This window comes from Salvelinus alpinus, chromosome 21 (assembly GCF_045679555.1).
Source record: "Salvelinus alpinus chromosome 21, SLU_Salpinus.1, whole genome shotgun sequence".
Lineage (NCBI taxonomy): Eukaryota > Metazoa > Chordata > Actinopteri > Salmoniformes > Salmonidae > Salvelinus > Salvelinus alpinus.
Window position 1 is genome coordinate 18,678,167 of NC_092106.1, and position 17,355 is coordinate 18,695,521.

Below are 17,355 nucleotides of genomic sequence, written 5' to 3' on the forward strand. Positions count from 1 at the left end.
CTGTAATGTAACTAAATGTGGAAAAAGTAAAGGGGTCTGGACATTTTTTGAATGCACTATATAAACTCAGCAAAAAGAGAAACGTCCTCTCACTATCAACTGCGTTTATTTTCAGCAAACTTAACATGTGTAAATATTTGTATGAACATAAACAAGATTCAACAACTGAGACATAAACTGAACAAGTTCCACAGACATGTGACTAACAGAAATTGAATAATGTGTCCCTGAACAAAGGGGGGGTCAAAATCAAAAGTAAGTCGGTATCTGGTGTGGCCACCAGCTGCATTAATTACTGCAGTGCATCTCCTCCTCATAAATGCACCAGATTTGCCAGTTCTTGCTGTGAGATGTTACCCCACTCTTCCACCAAGGCACCTGCAAGTTCCCGGACATTTCTGGGGGGAATGGCCCTAGCCCTCACCCTCCGACCCAACAGGTCCCAGACGTGCTCAATGGGATTGAGATCCGGGCTCTTCGCTGGCCATGGCAAAACACTGACATTCCTCTCTTGCAGGAAATCACGCACAGAACGAGCAGTATGGCTGGTGGCATTGTCATGCTGGAGGGTCATGTCAGGATGAGCCTGCAGGAAGGGTACCACATAAGGGAGGAGGATGTCTTCCCTGTAACGCACAGCGTTGAGATTGCCTGCAAAGACAACAAGCTCAGTCCGATGATGCTGTGACACACCGCCCCAGACCATGACGGACCCTCCATCTCCAAACCGATCCAGCTCCAGAGTACAGGCCTCGGTGTAACGCTCATTCCTTCGGCGATAAACGTGAATCCAACCATCACCCCCTGGTGAGACAAAACCCCGACTCGTGAGAGAAGAGCACTTTTTGCCAGTCCTGTCTGGTCCAGCGACGGTGGGTTTGTGCCCATAGGCGACGTTGTTGCCGGTGATGTCTGGTGAGGACCTGGCTTACAGCAGGCCTACAAGCCCTCAGTCCAGCCTCTCTCAGCCTATTACGGACAGTCTGAGCACTGATGGAGGGATTGTGCATTCCTGGTGTAACTCGTGTGTACCGGTGTGCTGTTCGGATGTACCGATCCTGTGCAGGTGTTGTTACACGTGGTCTGCCACTGCGAGGATGATCAGCTGTCCGTCCTGTCTCCCTGTAGCGCTGTCTTAGGCATCTCACAGTACGGACGGTGCAATTTATTGCCCTGGCCAGATCTGCAGTCCTCATGCCTCCTTGCAGCATGTAAGGCACGTTCACGCAGATGAGCAGGGACCTTGGGCATCTTTCTTTTGGTGTTTTTCAGAGTCAGTTGAACGGCCTCTTTTGTGTCCTAAGTTTTCATAACTGTGACCTTAATTGCCTACCGTCTGTAAACTGTTAGTGTCTTAACGACCGTTCCACAGGTGCATGTTCATTAATTGTTTATGGTTCATTGAACAAGCATGGGGAATGGTGTTTAAACCCTTTGCAATGAAGATCTGTGAAGTTATTTGGATTTTTACGAATTATCTTTGAAAGACAGGGTCCTGAAAAAGGGACGTTTCTTGTTTTGCTGAGTTTATATAATACATTTTATTCATACATTTTCAGTTTTACAGACAGATAACAGCAAACAATAACATAACACACCCCCTGAAAGAAACCCCCAAAACAAAAACTCTTATACAAAAAATGGACAGAGTAGAAAATAATCGTTACCATGCTTCATTTAAATTTGACAAACAGAATATGCTCCATTAAAGATTAAGTAGGCTACTATGGATCAGGGTGGATTGCAGACTGTGTGTCATGTTGCCCATCACATGATAGATAAGACAGAAAGGGCTGCCATATCTTATCAAATGTGCTGGATCGTGACCAGTCCTTTCCATATGTAACAGACTAGTGACTTCATCTAACCAGGTTTTAAAAATGGGACAAATATTTTCTATTAATCTTTCAGTGTTTTTGTAAGCACACCAGTCTGTCTCCTGTTGTCTTTTCTGCTCTGTTTTCAGCTTTGATTGGTCTGTGGTGGCAGCATAGCAGTGTCCTGATGACCCGTCCTGTGAGGTGTGTCTCTATCTAACATTCCAGCTGTGTTTTCAGGTGGAGCTGAAGATGAAGTATAATGACCAGCACTGTAAAGCCAGGGGTCTGCTGTCAGGCTCCCGCTGGTATGAGATCCAGGCCTACAGAGCCCTCAACCAGGCCCTAGGCAGGTACGGGTCTCTTTGTTTATGTTCCTGTTTGTTTCTCCATCATTGACTCAGCCTATCACAGGAGGCTTCCTCCTAGCTCACAAGTCAGGCTCATGTAGGCTGAAAAAGTGTTGATACATTTTAAAAACCAGGTGGTTACTACCTGAACTTGACAATGTTTTTGCTACCACAGGTGTATCAGACACAAGAATGACTGGGGAGCCCTCATTCTGGTAGACGACAGGTTTGGAAACAACCCCAACAAATACATCTCAGGTACTGAAATGAATGATCACATGTTGCAGCCACTCGAGCTTCATGTACTCACAAACAAGCCCTCTAATGTCCCCGTTGTCTTACACAATGTGTAGTTTCTTATCTTGGGCACATGGTGGTGATGGTAGTCCACAAGATAGAGGGCTTGTGTTGAGCAGGGTGGCAGGTAGCCTAGCGTTTAGAGCATTGGGCCAGTAACGGAAAGGTTGCTGGTTCGAATACCCGAGCCGACAAAGTGAAAATATGCCGGTGTGCCCTGGAGCAAGGCACTTAACCCTAATTTTATCCAGCGGTGCCGTACTACTATGGCTGACCCTGTAAAATCAACACATTTCACTGCACCTATCCAGTGTATGGAAATAAAACATACATTTAAAAACAATAAAAATGTATACATTGTTTTAACCTAGAGGATTGGTCTTTTCACATGCAGAATTTAGCCAAATAAAATTCTCTTAGAATAAGTGTTATTAGAAATTACTGTAAATAATTTGTTTTTATATTATAATAATGTATGTTTTTAAATGGGTGTAGGCGGTGGAATGCCCTTCCACTAACAAGATTAGTCTCTGTTTACCCCAGGTCTGTCCAAGTGGGTGCGTAACCTGGTCAGGCACCACGACACTTTCAGCGGTGCCATGCAGTCGCTGGTGGCCTTCTCCCAGTGCCAACAGGGGGCAGGAGAGACCCATGGAGCAGGGAGCCAGACCTTCAACAGCACCACCTTCCTGTCTCCAGCCAGTCAATCTCCAGTGACTGTGGAAGATCTGTCCCACTGTCGGCCCAGTCCTAGCCCCAGCTCAGACTGCCTTCTCTGGGCCACGGTTCACAACACTACCACCTCTCAGGTCCCAGAGCCCCACACCCAGCTACAGGGGTTCAGGTCCTGGGTTCCCCCTACGGTCCCACCTGCTCTGTGGCCTCTCCCCACCACCAGCACTGGAAAGAGTAGAAACAGAGGTGAGATGTATTACATTAGATACATTATATACAGTGCATTCGGAAAGTATTCAGACCCCTTTACTTTTTCCACATTTTGTTAGTCTAAAATGGATTCAATCGTTTTTTTCCCTCATCCATCTACGCACAATATCCCATAATGACAAAGCAAATACAGGTTTCTAGAATTTTTTGCAAATGTATTAAAAATAAATGATTTACATAAGTATTCAGACCCTTTACTCAGTGCTATGTTGAAGCACCTTTGTCAGCGATTACAGCCTCGAGTCTTCTTGGGTATGACACTACAAGCTCTGTCAGATTGGATGGGGAGCGTCGCTGCACAGCCATTTTCAGGTCTCTGCAGAGATGTTCGATCGGATTCAAGTCCGGGCTCTGGCTGAGCCACTCAAAGACATTCAGAGACTTGTCCCGAAGCCATTCCAACATTGTCTTGGCTGTGTGCTTAGGGTTGTTGTCCTGTTGGAAGGTGAACCTTCATCCCAGTCTGAGGTCCTGAGCGCTCTGGAGCAGGTTTTCATCAAGGATATTTCTGTACTTTGCTCCGTTCATCTTCCCCTTGATCCTGACTAGTCTCCCAGTCCCTGCCGCTGAAAAACATCCCCACAACATGATGCTGCCACGACCATGCTTCACCGTGGAGATGGTGCCTTTCCTTCAGACGTGTCGCTTGGCATTCAAGCCAAAGAGTTCAGTCTTGGTTTCATCAGACCAAATAATCTTGTTTCTCATGGTAAGAGTCCTTTTAGGTGACTTTTGGCAAACTCTAAGCGGGCTGTCGTGCCTTTTACTGAGGAGTGGCTTCCGACTGGCCACTCTACCATAAAGGCCTGATTGGTGGAGTGCTGCAGAGATGGTTGCCCTTCTGGAAGGTTCTCCCATCTCCACAGAGGAACTCTTGTCAGAGTGGCCATCGAGTTCTTGGTCACCTCCCTGACCAAGGCCCTAATCCGTTATTGATACCTTGCTCTGGTTCATTTAACAGTGCTAGCTTTTTCTTCTGCTCCTACCCTGCACTGTTTGTTACCACTGAACCTCTTATATGTGTCAAGCTAAACGAGCGTAAATGCAGCGAGATATCAGGTTTCATACAGTGCCTTGGCCCTCACTGAGGATGGATCAATAGAAAAACATACGTCTGAGCCTAACAGAATGATATTACTGAGGTCACTGGGTCTATTAAATGAGGTGGGTATTCTCCGTTCTAGAGCTCTAGTCTATTGTCTGTCTGGTGACTCGGGTCACTGTAAGGCTGAGCTGTTTGCTCAATTGTGTTTTGAGGGGTGGGTGGGGGTGGCATGAGCTGCATCAGGCTGTGATGGGGGGTGGGGTTTGTGTGTGTGTACACCAGTCTCATTACTACGAGGCCCTCTACATGGCTGAGTGGTGCTGGGTTGGGCTGAGGCAAGCAGCTTGATGAGCAGATGTTGGACTGTTGCTTTTAATTAAATCCCATTGACCATTGTTTGTGTTATATTGAGCGTGAGCTGGTGGTGCCGTTTTCTTCTCCTCTGCACTGTTCTGGATAAGAGAGAGAGACATCCTTTGCTCACACCCCTAAATCACTAAAGATGTGTACATTAACCTAGCTGTTACGGGCCCAACTTATAGGTTCCTTGAGGCCAATGTTGGCATCTTGAACGTACTTTCCCAGTTATTTTCTCATCTTTACTGTCAACACCTGATGACTGCTCCAATCAGCTCCTCAGCTGAATTTCTAAATGCATTGTAACAGTCTTCATACAACCGTGTTGTCTTTCCTTTCCATGATTTCCCATAACGTGTGTATTCTCTGTGGGCAGGTGACCAGAAGCAGACATGGCAACACCCCTCCACTCATCCGAACAGTGATCCCAAGGCCCCGCCCCCGAACATCTCCACTCCCCTCACCACCCCACGGTCCCTGCACCACCTCTTCACCTCCACCCCTGTGAGCTCCACCTACTTCAAGACCCCAATCTTCCAGGCCCAGAACCCAAGCAGGCGTCAAGATCATCTGGATGACCCGCCACGGCCTGACTCTGTGGAGGAGGAGAAGAAGAACCAGGAGAATGTAAGTCAGGATCCCTGGATCCCCTTCCCAGGAGGGATGGCCCGTGAGGGGCTGGATGGATCGGCATCTACCCCTCCCAGCCAGGACCAGGGTCCGGTTCTAGACCTCTCCCCAGTGGAGGTCCCTGCCAGTTGTGAGCCCAGACAGACCACTGTAGTTGTTGACGATCCCACCCTGCTAGAGGAAGAGGAAGACCAGAGCATCTTCTTCACACCTGAGATGTTTGATGACGAAGAGGAGGTGGTGGACACCAAGCCTCTCCCCAGGACAGTGCAGGGGATGATGACAGGGGAGGAAACTGTGCTTGCGTCCAGCCTTGCTCTCTCTACCGGAACAGCCCAGGCTCTGTCTGAGGACCTGTTTGGCCCAGAGCAGGGTCCCAGGGAGGACACAGAGACAGTCACTACCACTGATAACAAGAGGGGCGGCGCTCTCGCTCCCTCGGCCAGTAGAGACTGTGTCAGTTTGGGATGGGAACAGGACAGGCAGGAGGGGAGTAGGATAGGGAGTGGTGACGAGGCCCAACAGACCCAGAGACAGGAGGTGAACCAGGGGGCGACCCAAGGCCAGAGCAGGCAGACAGGCAGCAGGACACACAGACTGTCCAGGTCCAGACAGAAAGCTCCAGAGCCATCCTCAGGTAAACTAACCAGCTACTTCTTTGTTGTCCCTCAGGTTATAACCATAGACAACTAGACACCAGGTTATAACTGTAGATGATTAGGCACCAGGGCCCGTAATCACAAAGGGTCTCAGTAGGAGTGCTGATCTAGAATCAGTTATTTATTTCAGATAATAATTATTCAAATTAAATGGACAGGGGAGATATGATCCTAGATCAGCACTCCAACTGAACTCTTTATGGACACGGGCCCAGGTTTTACCCATAAACTATGGTTATAAATATAGATAACTAGACACACCAAAACGCTCAGTAAAGCCAGTTAGTTCTCAGATCATGTCTCATTATCTGGCGTGACAGCATAACTGGGTTGACTCGTCTGACCGACATTATCTGTTTAAACAGTCTGGAGCTAACGAACTTCTCACAAATTGCCATGTTAACGTGCAGTCTTATATTTTTGTACACATCATTAAAATGCATGAAAATGTCTTTATTTTCATGTAAACGCGATGGAAGCATTGTCCTGTTGTGTGTTTTAATGAGGTGTGTTATTTGGAGTGAGGAGAGGAGTGGGGGAATGCAGCATGCCTGACTTCACACAGATAGACATCTTGCATTTTTACAAAGTTACTGTACAATCTTTTCATAAATTAATTATCTGATGTAAACTAGAAGGGAGGTGGGGTGAGGTGGGATGTGTGTTCAATGACTTGGGGGAAACACACAAGGCCTTTCCAGCAACACAAGAAACCTCAGAAATACCATCATTCATCTTGAGAACATCTCCAGGGTGACTACATATATATATATATATCAATAAATAATGATTGTGGCCATCTGTTATGGAAAATGGATGAATAAAATCATGTTGGCAGGTTTTTGTTTGTGTGGTGTCAAATTGATGTAGAAGAGTGCAGATGGGTAGTTTGAACCATCAATATAGCACCTTGTATTGGCTTTACTTTGCCAGTTACCATGTTATTTGCCCAATAGTACCAAAAATACGTTTTATCTTCCTATCAGAAGGTAAAGCCGATGAAGAATTATAAATGCTGTATTTTTTTATTTTTAGTCTCAGTTGTTAAACTGTAGTTGTTTTTATGTTAATATTTGATTAGTAGTTGGACCTGTTTGTCTTTGCTATAGTGGTGGTCATTTTCTCTATTTCTTCATTCCGGCTTGCAGGTTACTATTGTATTTGATGTGATATTATGGCTTTCATTAAACCTTGGTAAATAAATATTTATTGACCTGTTTATGTCCATTGCTTCCCGTATATGCCTAATGTTCTGTATGTACGAACAGTTAAGCAAATGGCATATGTTCTCACGGACACCCTAACCATTCCCCTTAATGGAGAAAATGGTTTAATGATGTCGTGAAGAGTAAAAGGACATTTACAGTGTTAGAAGGATTAGTTGTGATCGCGGTTTGGGATTACCCAGACAATGATCAATCATACCATTGGTTAAAGAAGCTGAATTGTAGATGGAGGGAGGCGGGAACAGTGAAGTCTGGCAAATTAAGCCCCATTAGCTTGACAGGACGTTGTCTCGTTAGAACACAAACCTCCCTAACGATCCCTAACCTGTGATTGGTTGACGGAGGAGTCCAACGTGGACGCCCGAACCATTCAATTAAAGCTCATCCCTCTGCTCATCAGCCTCACTATATGACAGTGCCTTAGCTTCGTTAGTTAATGTAATTGCATGGCTGAATGTGGCAGGGTACCTCGTTAATATCAGTATCAACAAGGGTACCATGGGAGAGGGTAAGCGGATGTTGGTCTGTAAGGCTGTTATGCAGCACTGTGAGGTTATTGGAGTACTTACTGAGGCTTCCATAAGTTCCTTTAGTATCTCATCAGTATCTGATGAGCCTAGGCCTTTATATATCCTTACGAGTTGGAACAAATACAATTATCCACGCAGTAGGCTAATTGTAGTATTATTTTTTTTATGTCCCATGTTGCTGATAATTGGAAAGTAAGTTTGTTTCAGCTTGTTTGAGATTTTGCCAGTTAAAAGACAACACCACGCAGTAGGAGGCAGCTGGCATATTGACATAATTTGCTTTAATTGGCAGGTCACTGCGCTGAGGTCCTTGTTGCAAGACCGACCCAGCCATGGAAAGGGAGAGTTGTTCTTTCCAAGACTCAGGCTAAGAACCAGGCCCAGACCCATGTCAGGTGCAGTCAGAGGGGCAGAGGCAGGACCAAGGCAGGGGTGCCCTTTGCACCCACCTCCAGTCTCCCAGTCCAGCCCCAGACCAAAGACCAGAGCCTAGAGGTCCAGGGCAGGACAGCCAGAGTCAGATCTACTAGTGTCGCTGGTCCTGAGGAGACTGAGGGAGAGCAGGCAGTCACAGGATGGAAGGACCAGGCCTCTACCAAGCCTGGGACTAGTATTATGGCCAAGACCAGGGGGCCAGAGGACTCTTTCAAGTCAGGAACCAGCAGGACGGCCAGGGGGCAGGAGGATGTTCCCAAGCCAGAGACCAACAGCAGTAAGGCCAAGGGGCAGGAGGTTACTAGTGTTTTCTGCCAACAGTACAGCAGCAGGGGGAGATTGAAGGCAACATGCAGAACAGAGGTGAAGAGATTCAGGGGGAAAGAGGCACGGTTGCCACCCTCTTGGGGGGGCCTGGAAGAAGTCACGAGCAGCACCCCCGCCACCACAACAGTGCACTTGGACATTGTCAACCCTAAATGCGAGGGTAGAGTGTGTGTCCCAGGAAGTCCTGGAGGTGAACCTGAGACTGAGAGTAGCTCCACTGGTCTAACAAAGGAAGGGCCTGGCAGTCAGAACTCTTTACAGAAAGGTTAGACCGCCTGTACGCATCAGAGTGATTTGGTCAGTGTATCCTTTTTTTTGTCAGTGAATTTATCAGTAGTCATTTGGAAATTAAATCAAAACCATCCATCCTGTTGCTTGTTCCCCCCTCTAGGCATCAAGGTGCAGGATAGAGGGGGCAACAGGGCCTCTCGGAGGAGGAAGGTGCGTTAGGGGCCACTGCATAGACCAGGTTTGGAGCCTAGGTATCTGAACAGTAGTGATGCACATTGTTTGTGTGTAACAAGGCTAATATGATGCACATCATGCCTACTCAAGTCTTGTCTTTCAGAGGACTAACAACTAGAGACCCTGTTCCAGAGGACTAGACTGTGCTGTGTGTGGGCAGCAGCAACTGCCTGTGGCAGAGGGTACATTTAATTCCCACAAATAAACACATATCCTTATGTCAGTAATCCTCAATCAAATCAAAAGTGGATGTTGTAACTTGTGACCGTGTACCTTAAGTGAGCTGCAGAGCACTGTGTTATCTGGAGCAGATAGCCAGGCTTAAAGGCACCAGAGGGTGGGGGGCCACAGCTGCAGGTCCAGCCCAGTGTCCATGCCTCCCACCCAGACCCCAATGTCCCCCCTACCACACTGGTGGTATGGGGGCATAGCGGCCCTACAGGCCCTCAGAAGCTGTCTTCAGCCTTACAGGGACAACAACACTACAGATAGACATTAAATAAATCATACATCTGACTTTATCTTTAATCTTTACGTTGTTGCCTAACCTACAGGAATTAGTTAATTTGTGATTTCACTGTGGAATAATACAGCCACATACGAAGAACCTGCTATTACAGACTTTCCTTGTTCAGGCTTGTTTTAGTACCTCTGGGGATGACCATAAAGAGAGGGAAGCACTGTTATAGGAGCTAAACATTGCAGTCAGCAAGATGTTTCCATAGTTACAAAACCCCTGCTTCATTGATACCATAAGTCTATGCTGGGGAGCTCCCCTCTCTTTGAAGTGAGAGTGAGAGAAACCAACCTGTCTGAACGATGTCCCAACTGAAAGGATATAACCTGGATCCACCCAAATCACTGACTCAATAGATTATTCAGGACAAAAGAAGCCATGGTGCCTGCTAAAATCCCCTAGTCACTTTTCCCTTTGACAGTGTTGCTATCCAAGCCAAAGAATAAGAATGAATCATTCAATTTCTCTGATCCAAGCACCTTTCATCCATACATACAGTACACACTTCACCAAAAGCATTCTATAGTTCCATTGGTATATGTATTTACAGTCCCTTCAAAGTAATGATCCATTTAAACTATCTGTCGTTATAAAACAGCAATCAGTGTCACTAGCCAAAGAGCGTTTATACATATTCACGTTCCCCCAGGATTAAGGTGTATGACTTTCTGTGCTGACGAGTGGGTTAATGTGTGGCTGGCGGCTGAGGCCTTTGATGCTGTTTCCCTACAGGCTTTTCTGTGGGTTACTTTGCATTTAGTTGTTTTGTCCTTTATTTTCATTTTCTCTTTCTCTCTCTGAAGCACACACACACATACACACACACACACACACACACACACACACACACACACACACACACACACACACACACACACACACACACATACACACACACACGTACAGCCTACAATTCTATCTGGGACCCAGTGGAGTGCTCTGTGACAAGGCTACTACAGTCTAGAGGTTGTGCCTTCCACAACCCCTACTCTTCCTTGTCTGCTGCTGTGGTAGCAGCTGAGATCCAGCACCCACGGGACCCCACCCTGGACCAGGTGAGCCTCAAAGCCTCAACCTTACAGGGAGGGACACAGTACCTTGTACTAGGTGTGCTTGGTCTGGTTGTCCTCTAGCTGGTGCTCCACAGACACACAAACAATTATTTATTCCTCGAAAGCAGCCTATGCATAAGGAGAGACTAATATCCATGCTTTGGGTTTGTTTAGAGCAATTCCATGGTAACAGAAGGATTCTGAGACTCAGATTTGTCACTTTAAAATGTATGTCAAACAAAAACCAATGAATGTAAAGTTAATCAAGTTTATTTTATATAGCCCTTCGTACATCAGCTAATATCTCGAAGTGCTGTACAGAAACCCAGCCTAAAACCCCAAACAGCAAGCAATGCAGGTGTAGAAGCACGGTGGCTAGGAAAAACTCCCTAGAAAGGCCAATACCTAGGAAGAAACCTAGAGAGGAACCAGGCTATGAGGGGTGGCCAGTCCTCTTCTGGCTGTGCCGGGTGGAGAACAGAACATGGCCAAGATGTTCAAAATGTTCATAAGTGACAAGCATGGTCAAATAATAATCAGGAATAAATGTCAGTTGGCTTTTCATAGCCGATCATTAAAAGTTGAAAACAGCAGGTCTGGGACAGGTAGGGGTTCCATAACCGCAGGCAGAACAGTTGAAACTGGAATAGCAGCAAGGCCAGGTGGACTGGGGACAGCAAGGAGTCATCATGCCCTGTAGTCCTGACGTATGGTCCTAGGGCTCAGGTCCTCCGAGAGAGAGAAAGAAAGAGAGGAGGAGAGAATTAGAGAGAGCCAAGATTTTCAAAATGTTTATAAATGACAAGCATGGTCAAATAATAATCAGGAATAAATGTCAGTTGGCTTTTCATAGCCGATCATTAAGAGTTGAAAGCAGCAGGTCAAACCATACAGTTCTAAGCACAATTTCCACAGAAAATTCTACAAAAATAAATTTGCTTGAAGAACAGTGCAGATGCAAAGTTTTGTAACAGAATGATGGTTTGTGACATCATTCTGTTACCAAACTTTGCACCAACCAAAAATATTAGCATTTTCTAACCAAAAACCAATGGAAGTCAATATACCCCAAATGTTTGCCTCATAATCAAGTTATGAATCAAGACAGTAATGTTAAACTGACCATAACAGGTTGAATCAGTTGTAGAACTGAGAGGGATAATTTATGTAATGACATACATCTTTTGTTCTGTGCTTAGTACAATATGTTCTTTTCTATCTTCATATGTTGCTGTGGGTTTGAAGTGTGGGTTCAGTAACCAATGTGACAGATGAAAGTTGCATTGTAACCAATATCTGTCCCTCTTCTGTGTTGAAATATGCTGTAATTATTGAACTGTATGATGATGCAAAATTAAGACTGAAACGTCATGCCAATATCAATCTGTTGTCGACAGTGTGTGCGCACGCATGCATGTGTGATGGCATTGTACTGTACAACCTCTTAGATGTAAAGTCCCCTGTTTTGGGGACCTGCTTGGTTCTAGTACCGGTTCCGACTGACATTTTCACTTATAAATCAGTATGTGGACACCATAGATCGAAATGGCTTGCATTGACTGGTAGTCCTGATTCTCATGGACACAGGAGTATGTCTCTTCTGCCTGTGTGAAGCAGGATGTGAAATCTGACAACACTTGAAGCTGGCATGTCCCTCCGACCATTTCATTCGCTCTTCCGACTGTCCATCAACTCCTGACTGAACCCTACGTCACGAATAGCCACTAACAATGCATATGCCTGGAATCCTTACATCGCAATGCAGCAGGAGAGAGTGGTTTCGTCGCTGTAGCACATTCAGAGACCGATTTATAGCCAGTAATCTAAAATAATTCATAGATTTTTAAAAACACTGTCATAGATGGACAGGATTAATAGGTAAGTTCCTCACGAGTTCTGGAAGCCAAGCTCTGTGAGAAGTTCACAGTGATGGGGCAGATGTTTGATCAAGAGAGAACTTTAGAAAATATGTACATTTTCTCTAACACTAAATATACATCTGTATTTCACAGTTACAAGCAGTGGTGGGAAAAGTCCCCAATTTTCATTCTTGAGTAAAAGTAAAGATACGAAAATTACTCAAGTAAAATGGGAAGTCACCCAGTAAAATACTACTTGAGTAAAAAAGTATTTGGTTTTAAATATACTTAAGTATCAAAAGTAAATATGAAAATAATTTCAAATTCCTTATAAAGCAAACCAGATGGCATAATTTTCATTTTTTTTAAATATATTTATGGATAGCCAGGGGCATGCTCCAACACTCAGACATAATTTACAAATGAAGCATGTGTTTATTAAGTCTGCCAGATCAGAGGCAGTAGGGATAACCAGGGATGTTCTCTTGATAAGTGTGTGAATTAGACAATTACTTTTGGGTGTCAGGGGAAATGTATGGAGTAAAAAGTACATATTTTTCTTTAGGAATGTAGTGAAGTTGCTGCTACCGTTTCTTATGACTGAAAATAAATTCTGGACATCAGAACAGTGATTACTCACCTCGAACTGGAAGAAGATTTTTACTTTAACGAGTCCAACGCGAACGATATACTGCTTTCTCGGGAACGGGCACAAATCCCGTCATTTGCGTGAAGAAAAGACAGATGGGGCGGAGGTCGGGCTGCCTGTTGAGAATTTTTAGGCGAGTGAGTAAACCCCCACTGCCGTACGTTCTGTTGGCTATTGTGCAATCATTGGCAAATTCAAATGGATGAACAACAATCAAGATTATACTACCAACGGGACATTAAAAACTAATATCTTATGTTTCACCAAGTTGTGGCTGAACAACAACACGGATAATATAAAGCTGGCGGGATTTTCCATGCACCGGCAGGACAGAGAAGCTACGTCTGGTAAGACGAGGGGCAGGGCTGTGTGTCTATTTGTCAATAACAGCTGGTGCGCGATATCTAATATTAAAGAAGTCTCGAGGTATTGCTTGCCTGAGGTAGAGTACCTTATGATAAGCTGTAAACCACACTATCTACCAAGAGAGTTCTCATCTATATTATTCGTAGCCGTGTATTTACCACCACAAACGGATGCTGGCACTAAGACCCGCACTCAACCAACTCTGGAAGGCCATAAGCAAACAAGAAAATGCTCATCCAGAAGCGGCGCTCCTAGTGGCCGGGGACTTTAATGCAGGCAAACTTAAATCCGTTTTACCTCATTTCTACCAGCATGTCACATGTGGAAGAGGGAAAATAACTCTAGACCACCTTTACTCCACACACAGAGATGCATACAAAGCTCTCCCCCACCCTCCATTTGGCAAATCTGACCATAATTCTATCCTTCTGATTCCTGCTTACAAGCAAAAACTAAAGCAGGAAGAACCAGTGACTCGCTCAATACGGAAGTGGACAGATGACGCGGATGCTACGCTACAGGACTGTTTTGCTAGCACAGACTGGAATATGTTCCTGGATTTATCCATTGGCATTGAGGAGTATACCACCTCAGTCATTGGCTTCATCAATAAGTGCATCGACAACATCGTCCCCACAGTGACTGTATGTACATATCCCAACCAGAAGCCATGGATTACAGATAACATCCGCATTGAGCTAAAGGCTAGAGCTGCTGCTTTCAAGGAGCGGGACACTAATCCAGACGCTTATAAGAAATCCCGCTATGCCCTCAGACAAACCAACAAACAAGCAAAGCGTCAATACATGATTAAGATTGAATACTACTACACCGGCTCTGATGCTTGTCGAATGTGTGACCGAGTCTGTAATAACTACATGTTTCAAGCAGACCACCATAGTCCCTGTGCACAAGGAAGCGAAAAATGATTACGAAAAATGATTACCGCCCCGTTGATGAAAAATGATTACCGCCCCGTAGCACTCACGTCGGTAGCCATGAAGTGCTTTGAAAGGCTGGTCATGGCTCACATCAAAAGCATCCTCCTGGATACCATAGACCCACTCCAATTCGCATACCGCCCCATCAGATCCACAGATGGCGCAATCTCAATCGCACTCCACACTGCCCTTTCCTGGACAAAAGGAACACCTATGTGAGAAGGCTGTTCATTGACTACCGCTCAGCGTTCAACACCATCGTGCCCTCAAAGCTCATCACTAAGCTAAGGACCCTGGGACTAAACACCTCCCTCTGCCACTGGATCCTGGACTTCCTGACGGGCCGCCCCCAGGTGGAAAGGGTAGGCAACAACACTTCTGCCACGCTGATCCCTCAGGGGTGTGTGCTTAGTCCCCTCGTGTGTACTCCCTGTTCACCCATGACTGCATGGCCAAACATAAGTTTGCTGACGACATTACTGACAACACAACAGTGGTAGGCCTGTTGTGTTGAGACAGCCTTTAGGGAGGAGGTCAAAGACCTGGCAGTGTGGTGCCAGGACAACAACCTCTCCCTCAATGTGAGCAAGACAATGGAGCTGATCATGGACTACAGGAAAAGGTGGGCCGAACAGGCCCCCATTAACGTTGACGGGGCTGTAGTGGAGCGGGTCGAGAGTTTAAAGTTCCTTAGTGTCCACATCACCAACAAACTATCATTGTCCAAACACACCAAGACAGTTGTGAAGTGGGCACGACAACAATGTTTCCCCCTCAGGAGACTGAAAAGATTTGGCATGGGTCCCCAGATCCTCAAAAAGTTCTACAGCTGCACCATCGAGAGCATCCTGACCGGTTGCATCACCGCCTGGTATGGTAACTGCTCGGCATATGACCGTAAGGCGCTACAGAGGGTAGTGCGTACTGCCCAGTTCATCACTGGGGCCAAGCTTCCTGCCATCCAGGACCTACGTACTAGGCGGTGTCAGAGGGAAGTCCAAAATATTGTCCAAGACCCCAGTCATCCAAGTCATAGACTGTTTTCTCTGCTACCGCACAGCAAGCGGTACCGGAGCGCCAAGTCTAGGACCAAAAGGCTGCTTAACAGCTTCTACCCTCAAGCCATAAAACTGCTGAAAATTTATCAAATGACCACCGAACTATTTACATTGACACCCGCCCCCCCCCTATTAGTTTTTTTACACTGCTGCTACTCGCTGTTCATTATCATAGTTCATTATCATAGTCACGTCATAGTCACGTCACTACATGTACAAATTACCTTGACTAACCTGTACCCCCGCGCATTGACTCAGTACCGGTACCACCTGCATATAGCCTCATTATTGTGTTACTTTTTATAATTTTTTACTTTATTTGGTATATATTTCATGTGTACTTGTGTCCATACCTCAGCAACTATTTTTACCAGAAAGGTGAGATTTTAACCTTTCATGGAATATTTATTTATTTTTTAATTTAACTAGGCAAGTCAGTTAAGAACAAATTCTTAATTACAATGATGGCCTACCGGGGAACAGTGGGTGAACTGCCTTGTTCAGGAGCAGAACAACATATTTTTTTAACCTCGTCAGCTCGGGATTCGATCCCCATATGGCCCAACACTATAACCACTAGGCTACCTGCCGCCCCACTGATATGTATGCAGCATTACTAGTTATTGTTTATGGCCCTCATGATAAATATTTATTTTGGGGGATTATGTAGATTACATTTTCGATTACATGCAGTTACATTTAAGAGGTTTAATAACAGGCCATATGTTTGATGTCCTCACACTGCAGTACATGTGCTAGACAAAGGGCTACTGTACAGTTTTTTTGCACATCATGTTCTTAGGGCAGACCGTTTCAGTTGGTGTTTGTCACTTGTGCCTCTGTGTTTACATCCCGAATGGCACCCTATTCTCTACATAGTGCACTACTTTTGACCAGGACCTATTTGGTATATAGGGTGCAATTGGGGGACTTAGACTCTGTCTCCTGCCAAGCGTCCATATGCTATGCTACACTACGCCTGGGGTGGAGTGGCGAGACATTTGGGTGAATAAATCAATACCAACAACACAACAGTGACAGGATAATTATTTAATTAGATCTCCCATAATCTGTCTGATATTGGTGACGGACTGAAGACCGATTCCAAGTTGTCACGCTTCTCCTTGTGAATGAGTTAACAAGCCTTTATTGACCCGTTGGTAGATGCGGCTGCTGCCAAGTCTTAATCGATTACGACGTCTTAATCACTCCTAAGCTGCTTTTTTAATAGTTCAATTGAGTGATGAGAGATTACAGAGATGCCCCTCTGCAAAAGCTTGGGGGTAATGGCTAGCACACTGGGGAAGCTTGGGTGTGACAGCTAGCACATTTGTGTCATAAACAGTACTGTTTTTAGAACATGATTTTAATGACTTGTTTTGACATAAACTGAGAGATTGTATCTTATATTATTTCTAGTTTATTATCTTTTATACTAATTATATCGGCTAGAGCACTTGTCAAACTCAAGGCCCGCTAGCCGATTCCTCTTTTCTGATTGAAAGGCTTGGCCTTGATTGACTGGTAAGCTCAGGTCAGAACAAATTCACTGCAGTGTCTAGGAAAGTTCTGTCCTGAGTTGACCAGACAATGACAGATTAAAGCAGGGATGGTAGGCTAGTTGTAGAAAATTAGAAGGGAAAGTTTGATGTGAACTCCATATGAAAACCATGTATAAACATTTCCCACAAGTCTTCTCAACCATGATTACTAGTTGAGTTAATGAAAATGTAGTTGTTCAATACATAACAGGAAGGTTTGTAAGAGAGTGCATAGATACACAAAATACTAATCACTAGTGTGAATACCAGCAAAACGCTATTACCAGCA

At 45.2% G+C, this 17,355-nt stretch overlaps 2 protein-coding genes across 4 annotated transcripts in view; both read left to right on the forward strand.

Moving 5' to 3' along the window:
* The window catches only part of brip1 (BRCA1 interacting helicase 1), a 35,112-nt gene extending 27,794 nt beyond the window's left edge, over nt 1-7,318 (forward strand). For both annotated transcript variants that reach the window (XM_071357194.1, XM_071357193.1), the window contains exons 17-20: nt 2,058-2,170; nt 2,343-2,425; nt 3,008-3,385; nt 5,188-7,318. In XM_071357194.1, coding sequence (XP_071213295.1) covers nt 2,058-2,170; nt 2,343-2,425; nt 3,008-3,385; nt 5,188-6,134 — 1,521 coding nt within the window. In that variant the 3' untranslated portion in view covers nt 6,135-7,318. The remainder of the gene's footprint in view (nt 1-2,057; nt 2,171-2,342; nt 2,426-3,007; nt 3,386-5,187) is intronic.
* Nucleotides 7,319-7,739: 421 nt separating this feature from the next.
* On the forward strand, nt 7,740-9,599 carry LOC139548622 (ubiquitin carboxyl-terminal hydrolase 31-like). Of its 2 annotated transcripts, XM_071358409.1 has the most exons (4): nt 7,768-7,834; nt 8,149-8,883; nt 9,010-9,087; nt 9,187-9,599. In XM_071358409.1, exons 1-3 carry the CDS (start codon nt 7,825-7,827, stop codon nt 9,066-9,068), a joined length of 804 nt encoding a protein of 267 aa, XP_071214510.1. In that variant the 5' UTR covers nt 7,768-7,824; the 3' UTR covers nt 9,069-9,087; nt 9,187-9,599. The 2 variants fall into 2 exon arrangements, with proteins under 2 accessions (XP_071214508.1, XP_071214510.1); XM_071358407.1 differs by having other exon boundaries at nt 7,740-7,834; nt 9,010-9,322.
* The last annotated feature ends 7,756 nt before the right edge of the window (nt 9,600-17,355 follow it).

Bases quoted from the DNA above. Each gene is read 5' to 3' on its own strand.
- LOC139548622 (XM_071358407.1), top strand. The intron at 8,884-9,009 runs GTTAGACCGCCT...TCCCCCCTCTAG, and splicing joins TCAGAACTCTTTACAGAAAG to GCATCAAGGTGCAGGATAGA.